Source organism: Nelumbo lutea, chromosome 3, assembly GCF_056320005.1.
Source record: "Nelumbo lutea isolate HS-2025 chromosome 3, American lotus-T2T, whole genome shotgun sequence".
NCBI lineage: Eukaryota > Viridiplantae > Streptophyta > Magnoliopsida > Proteales > Nelumbonaceae > Nelumbo > Nelumbo lutea.
The window spans coordinates 9,035,354-9,056,982 of record NC_142686.1 but is presented as its reverse complement, the minus strand read 5'-3'; the positions used below and the strand labels follow the sequence as shown (position 1 = coordinate 9,056,982).

Genomic DNA, 21,629 nt, shown 5'->3' with positions numbered 1-21,629 from the left:
ATTCCTTCGGGTAGCTTTCCTTGGGAACACGGTCCCGACGAGATCGTGATTTTTCGAGAGCAGCTCGCCGCAGGGTTGCGACTTCCTTTCCATCCGCTCCTCGTCGAAGTCATAAACCACTTCGGTGTCACCATTGGCCAGCTTCATCCGAACTCTATTCGGAACCTGGTGGGGACGATATCCCTTTTTTGCGAGCAGAATTTCCCCTTGGATTTAGAGATATTCTCCTCTATCTTGATGCTCAAGAGACAGGCGGGTCCTCTTCCTGGGGGGAGACGCGCGTATTACCTTACTCCTCGCCAGGGTTTTAAGCTTCTGCACGATCTCCCTAACAAGGTCCCGGCGTGGAAGCGGGACTATTTCGGCGTGCGAAGTGCACAAGGATGGCCCTTTCAGACCGGGTGGGGTGAGGCCGCTCCCGACTCGGGCGTAACTCTTGATAAAGTGACGGTGAAGGGTCTCCGGCAGTGGGCACGGCAAGGCTTAAAGTGCCACCACTACTTAACGGAGGCTAAGCTTTTTGCAGTCGGCCTGAGTTCGGGTAGGTTTCTGGCTATGCGGTTTCTTGCTTGCTCTGTTCCTTCATTTTTTCTTATGTCGAACTCGTTCTGCAGGTGTGATGGATGCGGAGAGAACTCGCGGCGGGCGTTTGTTCCAAGGTATGAAGAGGAGGAAGCGGGTCGCCAAGCGAACTCGTACCGAGCTGCCCCTGGATGAGGAGCCCCAAGCCCCAGACCATACGACAGAGGATCTGCCCAGGGAGCCCGAAGTGACTCCACCGGTGCACGAGACTGCCGGGGCGCCTTTCGCTGAAACCACTCATACGGGCGCTCCTGCGTACTCAAGTGCTCCTCACTCCGGGTCTGCTCATACGCGGGCTGGGCCCTCAGGCTCGGGAGCTCAAGGGGAGTTTAGGAGCGTGTTGATGCCGAACTATGCTCTTCAAAAGAGTAGGGATGCTACTTTCCCCGAGGAGGTCGCGGCGTGGACCGATCTTCCCTTGAATCAGGTCGCTTGCCGCGCCGTAACACATGCCATGGTGGTAAGTGAGATTCCGTCTTCCTTTTTTATTCTGTTGCTTCTGCTATTATTTGCTCACTTGTTTCTTTTGGTAGGTGAATTCTTCAATTCATGCCTTGGCTGCCCAAGTGGAGAGGAGCTCGCGATAGGCGCGAGCTGCTGAGGCTGCTGCTCATGCGGCTGAGGAAGCCTTCCGTGCTGCAGAGGCAAATACCCAGGCTGCTGAGGCGGCTGCTTACACTGCTGAAAAGGCTGCTCGCGTCGCGATGGCCAGACAGGCGAGGTCTCAGCGTGACGCCGAGGCCATGGGGGTAGTTGTCAAGCACATGGCGGACTTGAAGTTGGATTTGCAGCATCAAGTCGAGTATCTTCAGGAGGACATTAGGGAGAGAACACATATTTTCTCCCAAGGCATTGAAGATGCCAAAAAAAAGGCAGTTGAAGACTATATTGCCTCCCCGCGTTTTGACGATCTGATGGTGGACTCTTACAGGAGGGGGTTCAAGTTGAGCCGGTGGATGATTCGGAATACATACCCCGACCTCGATGTAAGTGCCATAACCACTTCGCGCATAACTCAAAAGATGGCCAATGCTGCCGATGGCGAGCCGGACTCTGAAGGAGAGGCAGGGCCTTCGGGTGTTGTTGAAGTGCCTTCCGATGGCGAAGAAGTAGCTCAGGGCATGTAATTTTTTTTTTTTGCCAATGTACTGTTTCTTGCAATGGAGTGTCTTTTTCCCCTTGCTCATCTTCCCCGAGCTGTTTCTTTGCCGGGTTTTTAGATTTCTGTGGTCTTTTATGCCGCGAACTGATTTTTTGCTGAGCTGATAATGTGCTGAAGTTCCTCGGCTTGCCTTGTGGCACGGCCTGACTTTGTCCACTTCGCTAGGTGGTTTATAGGTAGTATCGCCTCAAGTTCACGATGTTCCACGTTCGGGGTACTCGTTTGCCTTCCAAGGTTTCGAGTTCATATGCGCCCCCGAGCGCTGTTATTACTTTATAGGGACCTTCCCAATTAGGTCCAAGCTTGCCGACGCCGGGTTCGGGCGCCATTATTTTCCGGAGGACCAGGTCGCCGACTCGGAAGCTTTGTCGCTTTACTCTGCTATTGTAGTAGCGGGCTACCTGCTGCTGGTATGCGACTGTTCGGATGTGCGCGAGGTCCCTTACCTCGTCCAGTAGGTCGAGGTTGGTGCGTAACTCGTCTCCGTTAGTCCGATCGTTGTATGTTTCTAATCGCAACGTTGGTATTTCGATTTCCGTTGGGATCACCGCTTCAGTGCCGTAGGTGAGATTGAAGGGGGTTTCTTCCGTGGCTGCTTTTTCGGTCGTTCGGTGAGCCCATAAGACACTTGGTAGCTCTTCGGCCCACAATCCCTTAGCTCGGTCCAGACGTGCTCTCAGCCCGCGTAGGATGGCTCTGTTCATTACTTCCGTCTGACCGTTTGCCTGTGGGTGCGCGACTGACGTGAAATTTTGCCAAATCCCCATGTCCTGGCACCACTCTTGGAACTTGATATCCTCGAACTGTTTGCCGTTGTCGGAAATTAGAACCAGAGGTAATCCGAAGCGACATACTATGTTCTTCCAAAAGAAGTTCTGTATGTTTCAAGTCGTAACAGTTGCCAGAGGTTCGGCTTCTATCCACTTCGTAAAATAATCTACCACAACAACTAAGAATTTTCGCCCGCCTGCTGCTGGTGGGAATGGCCCGAGGAGGTCGATGCCCCATTGTGCAAAGGGCCACGAGCTGGCGAGGTATTTGAGGTCGGAGGCAGGTTGATGGTGGATGTTAGCGTACTTCTGACACTTGTCGCATTTTCTGACGAGCTCGACAGCTTCTGCCTTCATCGTTGGCCAATAGTATCCTTGTCGAAGTGCCTTTTGGGCGAGTGCTCTGCCCCCCAAGTGTCCACCGCACAGGCCTTCATGAGTGTCGCGGAGTACAAACTCGGCTTCGGTAGGTCGCAGGCACCGCAAATAGGGGAGCGTGTACGACCGTCGGTATAACCGTTCGTCTATTATGACATATTTGCCCGCCTAGCGCTGCACCCTTTTGGCGGCATTGCGTTCTACAGGGAGGGTTCTGTCTATCAGGAAGCTCGCGAGTGGATCGATCCAGCTCGGCTCTGCTTCCAAGATGGGAGCGACTTCCTCTGTCCCCCCGAGAATACTAGGCCGAGGTAAGTCCTCTATGTACACAGTTCTCATATTGTTGTGGCTCGTGCTGGCTAACCAGGACAGGGCGTCGGACTCAGTGTTTTCGGACCTCGGGATTTGCCTAATGATGTGTGACCGGAAGTTGAGCAGGGCTTCTTTTACTTTTGGCCAAATATGCGATCATGGAGAGATCGCGTGCTTCGTATTCGCCGGTAACTTGGTTCACCACGAGCTGACAATCGCTGCAGATGACCAAGTGTTTTGCCTTTAACTTTCGTGCTAGGTCCAGCCCGGCGATTAGTGCTTCGTACTCTGCCTCATTGTTGGATGCCGCGAACTCAAAGCGTAGCGCGTACTCTACTTTTGTGCCGCTCGGGCCGCACAAGACTATTCCAGCTCCACTGCCCTGCCGGTTCGAGGAACCATCCACGTGAAGGATCCAGGGCTCCTCATCCCAATTCGCTCTTCGCCTGATCAGGAGAGATGCCACACTGGATGTTACTTCACGGGGTTCGAACTCTATGGCTCAGGAGCTCCGGGTTCACCGCAAATGGGGACCTCGGGCTCGACCTGCGGAGCTTCGTGGCTGAAAGTGCACTCGGCGATAAAATCTGCCAAAGCTTGGGCCTTGATAGCGGTTCTCGGTTTGTACTGGAGATCGTACTCGCTGAGTTCGATGGCCCATTTCGTCAGTCAACCGGAGGCTTCAGGTTTGAGTAGAACTTGTCTGAGAGGCTTGTCAGTTAGGACGATGACTATATGAGCCTGGAAGTACGGGCGGAGTTTCCGAGCTGCTATTACTAGGGCGTATGCTAGTTTTTCTATCTCCGGGTACCTTGCCTCTGCTCCCTGCAAAGTCTTACTAACATAATATATGGGTCGTTGGACCCGGTCTGTTTCCTTTATTAGTACCGAACTGACCGCCTCGTCGCTCGCCGAGAGGTACAGTTGTAAGACCTCGCCCACCTCGGGCCGGGCTAAGGTTGGTATACTAGCGAGGTAACCTTTTAGTTCGTCGAACGCGAACTGGCAGTCCTGGGTCCATTCGAACCCTTTGCCTTTGACTGCCTTGAAGAAGGGTAGGCAGCGGTCTGCTGACTTGGATAAGAAGCGGCTTAGAGCGGCTATGCGGTCGTTTAGCCTCTGGACCTCTTTTACTTTCCGAGGTGGTTTCATATCTAGAACGGCTTTTACTTTGTCCGGGTTGGCCTCAATACCGTGCCGATTGACAATGTAGCCTAGGAACTTGCCCGAGGTGACGCCGAAGACACACTTGTTGGGGTTCAACTTCATGCTAAACTGACGCAGGATTTGGAAAACAAAATCTAAGTCTTGTATTAATTATTGTGAAAATTGAGTCTTGACGACCATGTCGTCTACATAGCACTCTATCTTCGTACCAATCAGGGGCCGAAATAGCCTATTTACAAGTCTTTGGAAAGTCGCTCCGGCACTTTTTAGTCCGAAGGGCATGACTTTGTAGCAATACAGGCCGAACTCGGTTATGAAGCTGGTTTTTTCCTCATCGGATGGGTCCATCCTAACTTCGTTGTAGCCCAAGTAGGCGTCCAGGAAACTTAGCAACTCATTTCCCGAGGTCGCGTCCACTAGACAATCAATTCTGGGGAGGGGGAAGCAATCTTCCGGGCAAGCTCGATTCAGGTCGGTATAGTCGACGCACATGCGCCACTTGCCGTTTGCCTTTTTTACCAACACCGGGTTGGCCACCCAGCTCGGGTAATGGACTTCCCTTTTCAAGTTTGCTGCGATGAGCTTCTCGACCTCCTCGTCGACCGCTCTCCAGCGTTCTAGGGCTAAGTTGCATTTTTTCTGTCTAACGGGTCTGACTACAGGGTCAGTATTAAGTTTGTGAGTTATCAGTCCGGGGCTAATGCCGGGCATGTCGGCCGCGGACCAAGCAAAAATATCTAAATTTTGAAGTAAAAAACTCACCAATTCGGTTCGTAGGGGATCCTCGATGGAAGCTCCGATGCTTAGTGTGCAAGCTGGGTCCGTAGCTGAAGCCTGGATTGCGACTGTTTCCTCCGTGGGCGAAGCTCGCTCCTCACCTTGCTCCACCGGCCGCTCCAGCTCGAGGTCATCGGCCGTCTTGGTTTTTCCCTTTAGGGCGGCAACGTAGCACTTGCGGGACTCGAGCTGGTCGCCCCGCGCTACCCCTATACCGAAGTCCGTAGGGAACTTCATGGCCAAATAGTAGGTGGAGACCGCCACCCGTAGGACATGCGTGATCGGCCGCCCTATTATGGCATTGTATGGGGAGGGGGTCGCGACTTCCAGAAAATCATGGTTGAGTCTGACCGCACAAGGCCATGTGCCGACTTCCACAGGGACAGTTATTTTCCTGAGGGGCCTAACTTCCTCTCCGCTGAAACCTACCAGGGGAGTGTTCGCGGGCTTCAGCTCGCTCCTCTTTAACTGCAGCTGGTCAAATGCCGATTTGAAGAGGATGTCCGCTGAGCTGCCCGATCTACGAGCACGCGCCTGACCTCGAAATCGCTAATCCTTAGCTTAATGACAAGCGCGTCATCATGGGGGTAGTGGACTCCTCGCGCGTCGTCCTCCGTGAAAAAGATTGGCTCTTCGGTCTTTGGCCTCTTTGGGGGGTTCCTTTCTTCGAGGGCCACTTCGCGAACTGAAGTCCGGGCTGCTGCCGAGGTACACCTCGCTACTACAGATCCTCCCACTATTACATGGATGGTTCCCCGAACTGGCCTCTCTTCTGGAGGCTGCTTTTGCAACGGTTCGGCAGGTCTGTTGCTAGACTCGGGTGCGTCCTTTTCTTGCTCCCCTTGCCGACCTGCTTTATTGTTATTGTTGTGCTGTACAAAATTTCTCAAGTATCTGCGACGGATGAGTCCCTCTATCTCGTCGCAGAGGTTATTACACTGTTCAGTGCTATGACCATGGTCTCTATGGAAACTACAATACAAATTCTTGTTTCTATCGTTCGGATTTCCCTTCAGGCGAGGTGGCCACATAACGTACGGAGCGTCTTTGATCGTCATTAAGATCTCTGTCCGCCTCGTGTTCAACGGCGTGTAGTCCGTCCGAACTGCTAAGGGGGTCCGGAAGGACTGGTTCGGCTTCGGCTCCTGGATCGGGTTTTTTCTACTCACCGGGTTGTGGAGCTCGCCTTCTCTCTTTCTTTTCTCGTTCCCGCCTTCGGTTCGTTGGTTGATCTCTTCCTCAGTCCTCATGAACTTATCCGCGAGTTTGAGGAATTCGGCCACGGTCGCGGGCTGGTTGGCCACCATGTGCCATTTGAACTCTTTGTGTGTCACCCCTCTTTTGGCCGCCGCGAGCTGCACTGCGGGGTCTAACCGTGGTATTTGCAAGCATGCCTCGTTGAACCGCTTGATGTAGCCCCGAATAGACTCTCCTTCTCTTTGGACCACTCCGAAGATGCTTTCCTCTGTTCTGGGGCACCGTCAGCTGGTGACGAAGTGCGTGGTGAAGACTTGCACAAACTGGGCCCAACACTTTATCGACCCGGGGCCAGGTTCCTGTACCAAGTGCGGGCTACCCCCCTGAGGGTGGTGGTAAAGGCCACGCACATGCACGATTCGCTAGCCCTGGCGAGGTGCATTTGCGACTAAAAGGCGTCAACGTGGTCGTTGGGGTCGAAGAACCCGTCGTACTTGTCCAGAGGTGGGAGTTTGAATTCTCTGGGTAAGGGGACCGCCAGGAGTTCCGATGCGAGGGGGGAAGGAACGGAGAGAGCCGGGGTAGCCCCTACCTCGTCCGAGCTCGTGGCTTTGCCTCTGACTTCCGACAAGGCGCGGGCGGCGGTTTGGCGGCTTCGCCGGCGCCTTCGCCATTGAGCGGGCCTTGTGCTGGCGCTTTTGGCCTCCGTGTTCCCGACCTCGATGGGCCCGGAGTGCTGGTAGTCCACCGCCAGGGCGCTGAATCGATTTTCGGTGAGCGGTAGCTCGGGCTTGGAGCGCCGGGGTGCCGACCTCGCGGGCGAGGTTCCCGACCCACCCGCGGGTTGCGAGGCGGGGATGACATTTCTCTCTCTTCGGCCTAGGGACGAGGCCTGGCTGTTGGGGTGGTTTTGGGGCCGGGAGGCCTTCACTTGGCGGGGGCGCCCATCCTGCGGGGAGGCCTTGACCGGCCTCGGAGCGGGGTGGCGAGGTGGAAGTAGTGGTTGATTCAGTGGCAGTTGGGGGAACTGCTGTTGGTAGTGATACTGGGAGATGTTGTGCAGCACTTGGTGCTGGTGAAGCTGGTGTTGCTGGAACTGTTGCATTTGGGCTTGCATTGTCCGCATGCACTGCACCAGGTCCTCCAACCGGTCTTGGCTAGCTGCCAGGGGGATGGCAGTTGGTTCAGTGAAAGTTGTCTCAATGGGGAGATGAAAGGGGACGTTTGTGGTAGGAGGGTTTACGGGTTCCACTGCTTGTGGCGTGTTCAGGATGGGGATCCCATCCGCCGAATGGGGGATGGTGAACTGTCCAACGCACACCACGGGGACCTGAAGTTGCTACCCGGTGGCGTTTGTCTCCGTGCCGCATCCGGTGTTGCTGGAGGAGGCCATGAGTATTGGGATTTTTAAACAAGAAAGGGGGGTATCGAAGTTTGGAGGGAGGCTTTTTGAAGCGTGTTCCCACAGACGGCGCCAATTGATGGAGCGCGATCCGGCTGGTCTTAGCTGTCCGCTGCCTTGCTTTCGAACGAGGTAGTAGGGATCCTGAAACGGGAGAGATGGGAAAGCTCCGGGGGGGAACCCGGTGTAGAGGCTCCGAAGCTCAAGTTAGAATCTTTCAAAAGCAAGGTAATACCAGATAGCGCAAAGTTTTTGCATACCTCTCTTATCGGGGGGCAGGTGGCTCTTATAGTCGCTTCGCGTACTCGTCCCGAGGCCCTTGTCAGATCGGGTATGATTACTATGGCGCTTGTCAACTCGGTTGTCGTCCCTTCTGCTGAGACAGAACCGTCACTGCCTAACCGTCTAACTGGAGATGGCGGCGTCAGTGGCGGTGGCAGGTGACCGTTTAGAGTGCTGCTGCCAAAACGTCAGATCCCAAGTCAGTCAGGCGTGGCGCCCTCGGGCACGGAATTCCCTGGTGCCAGGCATGGTACGACTTGTTTGGCTTTGGTGCCTAGAAGATGATGCGAAGTGCTGAGCGAGGCGGTCTTGAGTTGTTACAAGACGGTCAGTTCGGCGAAGTCTACCTCGAGCTGTTACAAGGTGGCAGTTCGGCGAAGCCTACCCCGAGCTGTTACAAGATGGTAGTTCGGCAAAGTCTATCCCGAGCTGTTACAAGGCGCAGTTGGGCAAAGTCTACCCCGAGCTGTTACAAGGCGCAGTTGGGCAAAGTCTACCCCGAGCTGTTACAAGGTGGGTTAGTTCGGCGGAGTGTGCCCTTGTTGCCGCCTAGGCTTGACCCCTTTTGCCGAGCTGTCGTTTCTGCCACGTGTCTCATAATAAAGAGGTCGGGCCAAATTTCCCTTCATCAGTAATTAATTAGTAATTAACAATAATTATTATTATAGATTAATAGTTGTAATTAATTAATTAGGAGTAGTTAATAGTAATTGTTATTAGTAACCAATAGTTGGAATTAATTAATAGTTTAGTAGTTAACATTAATTAATAACACAATTTCTTTTTTTTTTTTAGGAAAGGATTTAAATTGGGAGCTTCCCACTTCTCACAACTCTACATGGTGGTAGGCTCCACTCTCCATGTTAGTAGACTCTTTTTTTGAGGTACCACTAATTAGAATTTGATACGTCTAGTGGGTTCTGTTCTTGAACTACCATTAATTAGATTTAACACGTGTCCATTTTGTTTAAATCTTTGGAATGACAGGTGTCTGAATGTAAATGAGCCACATGTCTAACTATAAGGGGCTTTGGCCTGAAATCATTATATATATATATATATTTTACATTTTCGATACTTTCATACCTAATTAGCTGATAGGATTTGGAGTCGATATAAAAAAAGGGAAAGAAAACATTGATGAAGATAGCAAATGTCGTATATGAATATGAGAATTAATATACACAAATGGATAAAAAATAAAAAATCATAAAAATACATGGGACTTGGGTAGAGGTGTAAATTGGGCTATGCTGCTCGCAACCTGCATACCGGCATGGCCCAGCATGACCCATATATATTTATAATAATTATATATAATAATATAAGATATAAAATATAAATTTATATACATTTTATTATTATATATAATAATTATACACTCCATATAAAATAATATGAATAATATAATAGAATATAAAATATATTAATATAAAATTTTATTTTCAATTTTATCATAATATTTTATTTTATTATTGCATATACAAATAATTGTATACACCAAAATTCATATAAAGTAAAGTTTTAAGACTTTTTAAAGTTTTTTTTGCCTATTTTGTTAATCTACTTTAAATTTATCATTTTTTTTTTAAATATACCTCTCGTGGCTTGACCTAGTATGTGGCTTGACCTGGCCTAAGACTCGACCGATGAACCAACTCTACCTGTAACACGGCACAACACAACAAGAACCTGCATGGGCTCAAGCCATGGGTCATATTGGATCGACACGACGAATTACGGGCTGTGCTAGGCATGACACAATCGTATTGGTCGTGCTGCCCGCAGCACGCGTGCTGACATGACACAATCATATGGGCTGTGCTGGGCCTAGGGTTTTAGGTCCATGGGCCGATACGACATGACATGACCGAGCGGGCCGTGTCGCCCATGGCCTGCATGCCGTATATTATATTATATGTAATATATATAAATTTATTTTGTTATTGCATATATAAACAAATTGTATATATCAAAATTCATATAAAACAAAATTTTAAATCTTTTTTAATTTTTGTACATTTTTTATTAATTTATGTTAAATTTTTCATTAAAAATTTTAAAAAAACATGACTTGGCCCGATCTGACTTAAGATTCAGCCTGCAACTCGACATGGGCCTGTATGGGCTCGGGCCGTGGGCCATGCTGGGCCAACGCCCCAAAATATCTTAGGGGAGGGAAGAACGGCCCAATTCAACCCATGGACTGGCACAGCATGACCTGTACTATTTATGGGCCGCATAAAGGCAGGATCCAATTTACACCTATACTCAGGGGAGGAAGCACAGCCCATAGTGTGCGGTGCCCGCCCAATTTACGCCCAAACTTGAAGAGTTCAAGAAGAAGAAGTCCACAGACACATTAGCACTGACCAATCACATGTATAGGGAAAAGGGGTAGATCTGCTTGCTGCGACGCTAACTTCCTCTCAATTACCAAGGAGCATTGAATGACAAAATGGCTGCATTATATAATTGAAAATCTCTCCTATCTATCACATTCCAAAAACGTTCGAGTCACATCTCCGCCCCACAATACATCCCGCCGTGTATTAAGAACATCTCCACATCATTAATTCTAATACATCATCCAAAAATATTTTCAATACAGGGTGAAATGTGTTGGAGGGCATTGTAGGGTGAAATGTCAACTGTGTATTGAAAACATTTTCCAATAATAAATATGGAAGATATTTTAACACACGCTGAGATATGCATGTGAGACGTTTTTGGGCACATTCTATGGGCAGATATGATGAATTCATCGTTTATGGGCCCTTCAATTTATTATATGAAAATTCGGATTTCAAAATTTTTTTTTTCTGAAAAGACTTTAATTAGTTAAGAAGCAGGTATTTAGATTAAATTTTTAGATATTTAAATAAAATAGGACACATCTATATAACTAATGTCTCTGATCTAGATATAAATGATACGATACCGATAGACGAAACTATTGGATGTCAGATCTGGAGATGAATGATACGAACACGATACCGATAGTGGAAACTATTGGAATTGGATACGAGAGTGGAGCTGTGGAGACTTCCCAAACCCTCAGAAATCGGATTTGGTCACGAGACACAACCAACCCTTTAAAGTTTCAAGTTTCAACCAAGTTGAAAGCTAGACTCGTGTTCTGAATTCTGAAATGTGTCGGCATCCTGATCAGAATTCTTCAGCAATCAGCACCGAGTGCCTACCGCACGCCACAACCTTAGTTCGTTTCACTCAGTTGACAGTTTATCCAACTACTATCATTCCAACCGAATGACCAAACTATCCCTTCCTCCTCCTGCAATGAGTTCATTTCTGACCATCCTTACATCACAAATGACCAATATACCCCTATCCTCTAACTGGGGTCTGGGGAGGAACGATTCTATATGCTAATTGCTATACATCACATCACATCACATGATTCACAACCAGGTAGGAAAAAACTTGGGTTTGGCTGTTTGATCATGGTCTCCTGGTTCGGCGGACCAGATTGAACCTTATTCGGAACGCTAGACAGAGATATGCTGTGTTGATTTACTGTATGTATTATTCCTGCAATTTTGGTGCCACGAGTCATGACTCATGAGTGTCTCCACTCTCCAGGGCACGGGTGCGTTTTGTCGTCCATTTCCAAAAGAAAAATGATCACGGATCACCTGACGGTCTTCCTGACCTGAGACTTAGAGGATTGGTACATGTAAATCCGATGGAACCCAAGGGTATATTTGTCTCCAATTACGTTATGTCCTGAATCATTTAAAATCAATTATTAATTCTTCTATTAATTGATACGGGTGCTTCCGTAATTTCGTTTGATTTACAGTTCCCTCCTTTTGGGCTTCCTGCTTGGCTGGCTTCTCTGATCTCTATATTCTCTTCGACGGAGAAACTTTTTCAAGAACTCCTGCTTGCTTCTTCTCACTCACCATTGCCTCTTTGTTGTTGTTCTTTGGGATACTGCGCTGCATTGGAATTTCTTCTGTTCTTCCGAAAATAGAAGAAAACTCTATCTGCTTCTCTCCCTCTGTTCTTTGTTAGTCTAGTGGGGTTTCACGTTACTCTCATAGTCTCATTGCTGTTGTTTTGGGGGTTATGATTTTCCTCAGTTATGGATTTGAAAAAGCTTGTATTTTCGGAGCAGTTTTCTCATGCTATCTCTTCACGGAGAAAGATAATTTTTGGTTTTGGTTTGGGTATAGGGGTTTCACTCTTTGTTCTTTCGATTATTTTGCTCAGCAACCCATTTAGTAAGGGTTCTCTGTTCAACCCAATGTTTCAAGGGTTTAACAGCATTACGGGTAATTCTTCTCTTGTTTCGTGGCCATTCTCGTTTTCAAACGTTCCTACTCTTTCTTCTTCTTCTTCTTCTTCTTCTTCTTCTTCTTCTTCTTCAGGCATCCGAAACTCCACTGATGTATTGCAGACGGGTGGAGAGGAAATCTATAAAATGAATGCCTCAGAGAAATCGAACAGTGCAAACGTTTTGGGCTCCAGCAGGGTCGAAGTGTTTATAGACAAAGCCCGCGAGAGGAATTCCTCCGAGAGTGAGAAAAACGAATGCTTTTTTCACGAACAAGGAAGGATTGATGACAGAATCCATCACTGTAATTTGTCAATGAAAGATAACACTGCAACCTTTTTCGGTGCAGAAGAAGCGATTGTGAATGAGAAACGTGAAGGAAACACCGCTGAGGGACATGCCTATGAAAGCTTGGTTGGCAAATCTAAAGGGAAATATATGGTTACTAATGAGACCAGTATCGTTAATGTTTCAGACAACCGCGAGAACGTGAAGTCCCTTGGTGGAGAAAAAATGGTGTCGGCGAGAATTCAAGAAACAAATTTGCCTGTGACCGATAGCGACAAGAGCTCCTACATTGATTCTGGACTTGTAAAGAGGGTCGACAGTTCTTTTGATAATTGTGATATTTTTGACGGAAAATGGGTGAGAGATGATGGAAAACCATATTATCCCGCTGGTTCTTGTCCTTATATTGATAGGGATTTCGACTGTCACCTCAACGGAAGGCCGGATGATGCTTTCTTAAGATGGAGATGGCAACCTAATAGGTGTGACATTCCCAGGTGAGATCTCACTTTAAATTTCTTTTTCTTGGATATTACAGAGTCCATTAAATATTTCTAGATTATTTTCGATTTGAACTCGAGAAAAGGAATTCTAGATTATGAATATTAGATCCAGTAAAATGATGTACATTAGAGAAATGAAGTGAAGGGACAACACTAGAGAAGCGAATTCAATGGACTATGTTAGATCTTTGAACTCTGTTAGTGGAAGTAACTTTTCATCCATTTATGGAACATTTTCTCCAATTGCATTACTACTATTCTCTTCACCTACAAAAGCTAAACTTGCTTGGCGTACTGATATAGCTATTCAACAGCTTGAACGCAACTGATTTTCTGGAGAGAATGAGAGGGAAGAGGTTGGTTTTTGTGGGGGACTCGTTGAATCGGAATATGTGGGAGTCTCTGCTATGTATCCTTCGGCATGGTCTCCCAGACAAAAGCAGAGTGCTCGAGCTTTCAGGGAGAAAAGAATTCAAAACAAAAGGCTTTTATGCGTTCAGATATGAGGCAAGTTTTCCAGGTTTTTACTTTCTTATGGCAGGAATATTTGTTTTTAAGCTTCTTTCTGTTTGTATTTCTGATTAGCATCTTTATGTATGGATTTCTATTTTATAGGACTACAACTGTTCCTTGGATTTTGTGAGCTCTCCATTTCTTGTCAGGGAATCATCGTATAAGAGGAAAAATGGATCAATTGAGACTCTAAGACTGGATTTGATGGATATGACAACATCACTGTATCGTGAAGCTGATATTGTAGTCTTCAATACAGGCCATTGGTGGACTCATGAGAAAACCTCTCGAGGGTAACTGCCTATGTTCTGATTGTTATATATTCGTTCCCTTTTATTGGAGACCGGATTTGCTCCTCAAACCAACCTTACAACATATTCAGCCGTGAATTGGGAATATCTCCCATACATGTATTTTGTCATTCATGGGGAGATGTTCCCAATACATGGCTGCAATATGGTGTGGGCAGCGCTCTGTGAGGAGCAAATCTGAATTCCTTTTATGAGGCTGCAGATTGCACGTAGAAATCAAGCTAAAATTTCAGTAAATGACTAATGGCCTGAGTCTGAAAGCCGGAAAAGGAAAAGAAAAAATTGACAACTGTTGTAAAATTTAACTTCTTTAGTCAGTTATTAACTTATTACCCAAAAAGAAAAGGAGAAAGAACTTCAGAGTTCATCTTTATTTGTTATCCAGAATATTAAGTCCTATAGTTTATAATCCTTTCTTCTGTGGTTTGTACAGGGAAGACTATTACCAAGAAGGTAACTACGTGCACCCAAAACTCAAGGTCATGGAAGCATACAAGAAGGCACTCACCACTTGGGCAAGATGGGTCGACAAGAATATCAATGCCAGCAGAACTCAGGTCTTCTTCAGAGGATATTCAGTAACCCATTTCAAGTAAGATACTGGATTTTCTTCCCTTTTGTTTTTTATCTTTACTCAAGCAGTTTTTGTTTATTATCTTTATCTCACCTCACGTGGCTCTAAGTGGGCAGGATAAATATCCAATGAGTATTGACATGTGGTCTCTTTTTTTGAGCAAAAAGTAACTGAGATTATATTAAAAAGGGAGGTACATGGGAAGTTATATATCAAAAGCAAAACAAAGAAAAAAGATTACAAAGGCAGAGCACTGTTACTTGCAAGGTGCCAACCAGCTGGTTGTAGCAGAGACTTGGGATCAAATCCTGCCTGCACCTGGGTTGGGGGATGGGCAACCCCTGTTGTGTAGCCCTTCAAATGAAAGAGCACTGTCACTAAATAAACAATCTCTATGAGCACCAGATTTAACTAACCCGTCTGCTACAATGTTCAATTCCCTGGGAATCTAGTTCAGCTTAACCTGCATTGAGTCCAATATGTCTCTAGCTTCTGCCAAAAAATGAGACAACTCAAAGGCCCGCTGTCTTCTTCTTTTAGCCATCTTATTGTATTAGCTGAATCACCCTCAATAGCTAGAGAGGAAATTCCTAACATTTTAGCACAACGAAGACCTGTGAGGGCCACCACTATTTCTGCCTTTGTAGAGTTAGCAAAACCAATTGGGCCACTAAAAGCCCAACAAATATTCCCGTCTCTTTCCTGGATTATATCTCCAACCCTTGCTAGGCCAGAAGATCCTTGAGCACTCCCATCATAGCTTAATCTCATCATCCTTTCCTCCCCAAGGTTCAAAAAATCGATACAATACGCCTCGTATCGGGCATATCGTATCGTATCTTTTGGGTCCCGAAACACCTGTTTATAGGTGTTTCAGGACCCCACCCTTTTTTAATAAAAAAACCCATTTTTAGCTCCCCCAAAGCCAAAATTTGAAAAAAAAAACTAAAAAAGAAAATGTATTTCTGTGTATTTCTAAGAGAAGCCAGCAAATTGTCCCGAATTTACTGGCCATAGGTTGCAAAGGAAAATAATAGAGGAGATCAGATCTTCTACCGTTCTAGCTTTATTCTCAAAAATCCTGTTGTTTCTTTCTTCCTACACACCCCACATAACAGCTTGAGCTACCAACCTCCAATACAGCTTGTCTCTTCTACATAACTCTGTACCTTGCCATTGCCACATAAAACTCCACTACCTGCTTAGGAAACACCCACCTGAGACCAACCATTCTGAGAAAATGATACCAAATCTTCCTGGTTACAGGACAATATAGAAGAAGATGTTCTGCTGATTCCCCATCATTTAGGCACAGAGGACAAGCATTCGGGGAAATGCACCACTTGCCTTTGAACTTTTTCTATAAGGTGTCACAAGTATTTACTTTCTTTAGGCAAGCCTCCCACACAAAGAAGGAAACTTTTGAAGGAATTTGGGAACACCACAGTTTCTTGAAAGGGAAACTAGAGTCACGTTCACTCGACACTAGAGCCTTGAAAAAGGAATTTGTAGAGAATTTTCCAGCAGGTTTGAGGGACCAAACTCTTTGATCAGGGGTATTTGGTGAAAGATAGACATCTCTAACGTAATGTAACAGGTTTCCAAGCTTGGCTATTTCTCTACTTCTCTCAGAGGTCTTCCTAGATTTAGGTTCCAATTAAAGCTGGAGGATGAAGGTGTAAGGCAAGAGGCAATTGTGGCTTCTTTGGATCGGGATAGGTTGAAGATACGAGGGAAAGCACTAGCTAAGGGTCTATCTCCCCACCAAAGGTCAGTCCAGAATCTAATCCGATTTCTGTTTCCCACCTTATATCTAATAAAAGAAAAGAATGAGTAATTTATCAAAAAAAAGAAAAAAAGAATGAAAAGAATGAGTCGTAGGTTGAAGAAATACCTTTCTAGGGGCTGTTTGCTGTCACTCGGTTCAAGTGGACCTTGCTATTCCATCCATTCGAGTTTCTCCCATACTTGCTGTTGTTGATGGAAGTCCAAGTGGTTCCCAACTCAATGGGGAATCTCCACAACCATTTCCCGAGTAAGGCATTCCTCTCTTTAATATGGCCAATTCCTAAACCACCACCTTCCTTGGGCTTACAAACCTGATTCCACTTTACTAAATGACAAGACCTCTCATTTCCACCATCCCACTAAATGACAAGGCTTACAAACCTCATTCCTCTGTTCTGCAAGTTGATTATTTTGATGTTTGAAATTGTTGGGATCCTTGGACTGGATTTGGATCTCAATTGGCCATCTCCACCTACAAATGGAAAAAGGGAGTTTTGAAGCTTTGCTCAACTAGTGTGTGAAACTTGTTTTGGCAGAACTTGAGCTACTGGTTGGAACATAATCTTTTAGGACGTAGGTTGAATGAGGTAAAATGCCTCCATTTGGAATGAAGCCCCCCTCCCCTGTGGAAATGTAAATAAATAAACAGGATAAGGAAAAAGAAAGTAGTGTGCTGTTAATCCTGGATGGGCCCATGAGCCAGTGTCTCTCTACCATAACTTGTTGCTTAAATGCAGTTTATTATTATAAGAGGAACTTCAAGGAATTTATTCTTGTCCACATGATAGCTGTCATCAAGTATATAACATTCATATATCTAAAATATTTCCTAGATTACCTTGATATTTTGAAAAGTATAGTTCTATTTATATGGCTATATCTAATCATAGGCAATTTGGTAAACAGCGGGGCACATATTCAGTACAGTGCATTGCTGATAATGAAAGAAAGGAAAAGATCACTTACTTTGCTCTGAGAACAAAATATACTTTTGTTATATTTATTTTCATTATCTTGGTTCAATAATTCATAACAAAGAACAGATTGAGGAGACACCACCCATAGAATTGGAGCAAGATGGGTAAAAATGGAGGGGTGCATCTGGAGTCTTATCTGATAGGCAAATACCACTTTGGCTAAAAGGAAAATTCTATGAAACAGTTGTAAGGCCAGATATGTTGTGTGGAGCAAAGTGTAGGTAGTTAAGAAACAGCATGTTCAAAAAATAAGTGCAGTAGAAATGCAAATGGTTAGATGGATAAATGGTAAGTCTAGAAAGGACAGAGTTAGAAATGAAGAAATACAAAGAAACCTAGAAGTAGTTCCAATAGGTGATGAAATGAGAGAAAGTAGATTGAGATGGTTTATCACAAGTATAGAAAACCATCTACAGCACATCATTGTCATCCAAGCCTTCTTCCACTTATATGACGTTACTACATGAATCCTATTTCACCACTCTGTTCTGTTTAACCATATCCATTGTTAAAGATCATCTACAGCACCCTTTAGAAAAAGTGGTCTGTTACAGATTGAAGGGGCTAGAAGAGCTAGGGGAAAACTAGAAAGGACTTGGGTGAAATTAATAAAAGTAATGATTTAGGTGCCCATAATTTAACAACAGAGAAGGCATTGAACGGAATGGAATAGCAAAACAGGCTTCCCGTAGCCAACCCTGTATGGTTGGGAGAACGCTTAGATGACAATGACAATGATATTTGTTTTTGTGGTTATGCTGTTGAAATCTGCAAATTTACAATCTAAACCCCTCCACTAGTCTCTGCTTTCTTTCATTAATTCTACTTTAAACACTTTCTTTCATTAATTCTTCCTATTCTTCTCATGAATATGTTGATTTTCTATACTTTAATATGAAATTTATACTTTTCTTATGAAAATCATGAATAATTATTAAAGAAATGGTTATGGTACCTGGGGAACTACCCTAGGATCTATGTTTTTAACATAAAAAAATCCACCGCCTAGGCAGGCACCTGGGCGACTGGGCGACAAGGCACCCCCCCAGTTGCCTAGCCTCGCCTTGGCACCTTGAAAACTATGGTCTCTTTGCAGCTTCAAACAACAAAAGAATAAGTCTGGGATTTCAAGAGGGAATTCGGACAAGAAACGAGAAAGGAAGGAAGAAAGATGGGTTTGGGAGATCTTCAAATACGATTCAAAAGGGAAGAAAACTGTTTTGAGTACTGTTCAGTGATCCCTGAAGGTGAGAACTCACGAAGCAATCTTGCTGCAAGTGGAGCCCCTGATCTTTGCGATTGCATGGTGGGTGACCCAAGTTAGCCTCAGAAGTAGAGGAAAATAAGGAGGCTGAAGCTTTATTAGCCCAGGAAATCGATTTTGACTCTAACAAGAAGTCTGTAAAGACTGTAGGGGAAAGATTGTAAGGAAGTAACGGTTGGGTTGACGGAGGGGGAAAAGGAAGCTGCGAGAGGGATTTAAGGGGGAGGGGGGAAGAGTGTTGGAAGAAAGTAAGAGGACAGGTCGATTGATACTGCAGTTTTGCAGGGACTGCAACCAGCTAGAGAGAAAGGAGGATTATCTTAAGTTCGAAGAAGTGGTGATTGGTAGGTTTGAGGTAGATCTAGGATGAAGGAGGAAGATCGATGTGAAGGCTTTGGATGCTGCAATGGATGTGGTGACAAAGAAACCTTGGGGTTCAAGAAATTCCCAAATGATTCACATTACTAAAGTGTTCTCTCGACTGAAACTTGGGTTGGTAGGGGTAGGACCTACAAAGAATTTCAAAAAAAGTGTACAAGAGAAGAAGTGTGGAGAAAGTTGGGACGATTGCTGTTGATGGAGGAGGGATTGAAAACTCTTGTTAGTATTGAACCTAAGGTGGGGGACGTTCAGCAGGATGAGGAGAATAATGGTGCAGAGTCCGATTCTGTCAAGGATGTGTTGGTTCCGAAATCTGACATAAAGGTGGATAGGGCAAGAAGTTTGCCCATTGAAGAAATTGTGGAGAGATGTAGAAACTGGTAAGAAGCTTGGGCTATCTTTTTGGGGTGGGGAGGGGTTTGCTAGGAAAGCCTTTGAGGAGTTTGAGAGGAGAGAAGAGAGGCTGAAGAAATTGTGGATAGGGCAAGAAGTTTGCCCATTGAAGAAATTGTGGAGAGATGTAGAAACTGGTAAGAAGCTTGGGCTATCTTTTTGGGGTGGGGAGGGGTTTGCTAGGAAAGCCTTTGAGGAGTTTGAGAGGAGAGAAGAGAGGCTGAAGAAAGTGGTTATTGGGGGAGGGGGAGAAACGTGGAATGAATAAGACAAAGGTCAGGAGGAAGGTCTTGAGGAGAGGGCTAGTGGTGATCAGTGTTCGGTTCCAGAAAGGTGGAGGTGTGCGGGAGTCTTTTGAATCCGGGGCAAAAGGCTGTTTTTGTTGCCCTTTGTTTCAGTCTGTTGGTTTTTGGTTGTTGGAGGTCTAGTATGTTTGTTTTGTTTTTGGTAGGTGTTTTGAGTGTCCAGTGTCTGTCTGTCTGTCTCTCTCCCTCTCTCGTGATTTCTTATCACCTTCATATTGTATTCTTTTAATTTTAAGAATTTAAAGTTTATTTTCAAAAAAAAAATCGACTTTTGTCAGTTTGTGGGTTAGATATAAGAAAAACAAAACAATAGTGGTAGGATCAGTAAACATCATACAAGGAAATCTTTTAGCATGGCCTAATGGGATCAACCGCCAAATTCAAAGTAAAAGTCTCAAATTCGTGGATTGTGCCGACCTCCCTTCTAAAATATTGAGTTGAAAAGAAAAAATGTAACCAGCAAAAAGACCACCTTCTGTGTGCTGGCAATATACTGATACAAACCATTGCATGTAACTTGGTTGCATATATAACAGTTGAGATTTCCATATGATGTTATAATTCAGAACATGGCAGAAACTGAAATATTTTACCAATGTGGCGCATTTATACTTGTACCTTTTCCACAACACTGTTGGATTTTGACATGGATCACCATGATAGGAACCATAGTCCATGTAAAAATAGTCTTTTTCCATTGGATAGCTCTGCACATTTATACAGTTTGAATAAAGTATTTCTCGGCAAATACCGAGTCAAAGTCCTACAGAAAGTACCCCCTTGCAACCACCACCTGTTGCTGCATGCTATTCTACCAAAGTTACAGAATTTATTTATTTTATGTCTCTGATGTGCTACTGGGGAAGAATGAATAAAGCAAAGAAAAAAAAAAAAAGAGAAAGGATACTCTCTTTGTTTCATTTTCATATTTGCACAATATGGCTGTTACTGAGTTGTTTTATCCGTTTGCAGAGGTGGCCAATGGAACTCAGGCGGGCAGTGTCACAAGGAAAGTGAGCCAATCTTTAACGAGACATACTTGGGAAAGTACCCTTCAAAAATGAGAGCTCTAGATCATGTGCTGCAACAAATGTACACTCCTGTGATATATCTGAACATCAGTAGGCTTACGGATTACAGAAAGGACGGGCATCCTTCTATTTATAGAAAGGTATACAAAACGGTAGAGGAACAGATTGCTGCTGAGAAATCTCAGGATTGCAGTCACTGGTGTTTGCCAGGTGTACCAGATACATGGAATGAATTACTCTATGCTTCTCTCTTAAAGGCAGATAGAGGATCATGGAAAACATGAAGAGCCATCTACAATGAATCCTATTGCATAATTTGTTATTTTTCTTGTTGGTTTACATATATCGAGCTGCGCTGTGTGTAATATTATGTCTCTAATTACTTCTCAAGCTTCTACGTTGATCAAGAAGTGCGGTGCTGGGTGTGAGGTTTTTGGCTAGAGATGGATATGGCGGGTGGGGTGTTAGCCATAGATGTTCAGTTGAATCCTTTCATCAGTAAATTTTACACTTGAGTGATATCAACATGTGCTGAAGTTGTTTCATTATTACATTCTATCATCATGGCGAAAACTGTGTATTTGTCAAAACTAACAGTAATACTTGTGCGGAGTCGATAGTAATGTTAATCTGCTGTAGTCTGTAGAGTGACTAGTGAATTGGTATGATCTTCCAAATGAGACCCATTGAATGGTTAATAGTGGGGTTCTCATTTTCTGACAAGTTCATTAAAAAACGGTTTAGGGTTTTGCAATGTCAATTTAACGGGTGTTTGCTAATACGTATGATTTTATCTAACCTCCCTGGGATAATGGTTTTTTTCTTTTTAAGAAAAAATCTATAATGCTTGAAAGACATGATACTGCTCTTCACACCCACCTCACAATACATTTCAGCCGCATATCTAGAACATCTTCCGTACTTGTGTTCTTTTATTCATTGGGAAGTGTTTGTTCCCAATATACAGTGGGA

At 45.1% G+C, this 21,629-nt stretch overlaps 1 protein-coding gene across 1 annotated transcript; it reads left to right on the top strand.

The window, feature by feature from the left end:
- The first annotated feature begins 11,809 nt into the window (after positions 1 to 11,809).
- TBL2 (trichome birefringence-like protein (DUF828)) lies at positions 11,810 to 21,286 on the top strand. Its single transcript, XM_088976007.1, has 5 exons — positions 11,810 to 13,114; positions 13,435 to 13,627; positions 13,736 to 13,926; positions 14,378 to 14,536; positions 20,599 to 21,286. Exons 1-5 carry the CDS (start codon positions 12,138 to 12,140, stop codon positions 20,939 to 20,941), a joined length of 1,863 nt encoding a protein of 620 aa, XP_088832133.1. The 5' UTR covers positions 11,810 to 12,137; the 3' UTR covers positions 20,942 to 21,286.
- Positions 21,287 to 21,629: the final 343 nt, after the last annotated feature.